The sequence below is a fragment of the Henckelia pumila genome, unplaced genomic scaffold (genome assembly GCF_033568475.1).
Source record: "Henckelia pumila isolate YLH828 unplaced genomic scaffold, ASM3356847v2 CTG_298:::fragment_2:::debris, whole genome shotgun sequence".
NCBI lineage: Eukaryota > Viridiplantae > Streptophyta > Magnoliopsida > Lamiales > Gesneriaceae > Henckelia > Henckelia pumila.
Window position 1 is genome coordinate 1 of NW_027331796.1, and position 2,251 is coordinate 2,251.

Genomic DNA, 2,251 nt, shown 5'->3' on the forward strand with positions numbered 1-2,251 from the left:
TGGATTTTGATTATCTCATTCTAGTAGGCTAGTGATGTGTTAACATAAATCATGTGATATGTAAGCCAAGTTTTTTGTTTTTTGTTTTTTGTTTTGACCAATTGATTATACTATTTGGCACATTCTATATCATCGTATTGTGTTTGTATTATTCTACGTGCTGCATTTTTTTTTTCGGGCTGAGGCATTACATCAAACCTGTAGAGGCGTGCGCAGGCAATATCATGAAAATACAAGCAAATTTATTGATGGAATATGAAATTATTATTATCACATATTATTGTAGTTACTGTACTACTACGTTCACAGTTGTACTTGTATACGTTAGACCTTGTACTGCATTTTCATATTTGTTGAAATAATTATCAGTCATATTGTTTGAAAAAAACCATGATTATATATTTAAATATCTGAATGAAATAGAAAAGGAGATATTAATGAAGTAATTACACAATAATATAATAATAAAATTAAAAAGAGGTAACAAATTTGCAACCAAGCAAGCAACCATATCATTATCACCTGCAAACTTTCTCTGTCTAAAAAGAGAGAAAGATGATGCACATGACATTTTATTGGGGCAGAAAGGTGACCATACTGTTCGATTTTTGGAAAACCGATTCATGGATCAGCTACCTCCTCTCCCTTGCCGCCTGTTTCCTCATCTCACTCTTTTACCAGTACATGGAAAATCGCCGCCTGCAATTCAAGAAACCGCCGCCACCGTCCTCCTCCACCCCCTTGATCTCCTCCAAATTGAAGAAGTGGTCTCCTGCCAGATTCGCCGGGGCGATCTTATTTGGGCTAAACTCCGCGATCGGCTATCTTCTGATGCTGGCGATTATGTCCTTCAACGGCGGCGTTTTTATTGCGGTGGTGCTGGGGTTGGGTGTTGGGTATCTGTTGTTCAGGAGCGGTGACGAGGATGTGGCCATCGCGGCGGATAATTCATGTGCTTGTGCTTGACCTGATCTGATCTGATCTGCCCTTCTTCTTCTTTTGTGTGCTTGCTGTGTTCATCTTGTATTGTAAATTATATTATCATTTACGACTCGATTGTGTTGTGTCTATTTGCCATTTTCAAATGAATAAATGATTTTTTCTGTATTGATTGATTTGATTAAATGACAATCAAAATATACACACACACTCTAGCATATTCGGGGTTCACTTTCTCATGTTTCTCACACTTGTGAATATGCCTGCTTGAGCAACACTGACAAAAATGCCTTTTGATGCCCATATTTAAGAAACAGGACGAGTTAAGTGTTTTTTTTTTTTTTTGGTTAGATGAGACAACTCAACATGGTCAGTAATTTCATTGAAGCAAAAAGCAGTACTTTCACAGTTTGGGTCACATCCACGATCTCTCATGACTTTTCGTGTTGATACTAACTCATGATTTAGTTGCCTACACAAATTTGGCTTAAGTAGAAATATTTCACTCAATTTCGACTTGCCAACATAATCAATCACACCTACCGAAAAGTATTGTAAGACGTTGTATATGGTTGATGAATTTGTGTCATTTCTTTCAAAATTTGGTCGATGATGAGTTGTGTGATGACTCCGGATAGTTTTGTTGTTGGATAGAAGAACAATAAATTAAAATATAAAATAGTAATTCCAGTTAAGAATATATCGATCCAAATATATTTTTATCTCATTGTTTTACTCGTCCATATTTTTTAAATTAATGCTGGACTTATTTTATGAATAAATTGCTTATAAATCCCTAAATCTATAATCAACTTATTTATAACTCTCTACCTAATTAAAACTTAGTTTCCACTCCTTGGAGAGAGAAACTTTTCCACAAATCCCTAAAATACCCTTATTTAAAAAAAAAAAAAAAGAATGGATAATAAAAACAAAACTAATCCAAATAGTATATTGTTGGAACACGGCCGTTCTTCGGATTGAAAAAGAAAGTGATATCCGGTGCAGCGAAAGTTTTAAAATTTTATATGGAACGATTCCATATGGGTATCAAATTCCTACGATTAAAATTGATAATATAAAATTTAAACAATATAAATTTTACCTTAAAATCTCGAAACAAGATTATGGACACCAACAGATTAAACTGCTCTTGTTGTATATCCCAGGAACTGATGAACGAACAATTCTTCAATCAGGTCCACGAACAGAAGTTTAATCCCTCTGATAGACTGCACTAGAAAGTCTATCAGAAGTTTTTGCGAAGAGATAGAACAGATATGATCTGCTAATTCAGACTGCAAATTCGAAA

At 34.6% G+C, this 2,251-nt stretch overlaps 1 protein-coding gene across 1 annotated transcript; it reads left to right on the forward strand.

Annotated features, from left to right (window-relative positions):
* Positions 1-555: 555 nt before the first annotated feature.
* Positions 556-966, forward strand: LOC140870899 (copper transporter 5). The gene has a single exon (XM_073273299.1). It carries the CDS (start codon positions 556-558, stop codon positions 964-966), a length of 411 nt encoding a protein of 136 aa, XP_073129400.1.
* The last annotated feature ends 1,285 nt before the right edge of the window (positions 967-2,251 follow it).

Coding starts and splice junctions, on each gene's coding strand:
- LOC140870899 (XM_073273299.1), top strand. CDS start 556: ATGATGCACATGACATTTTATTGGGGCAGAAAGGTGACCATACTGTTC.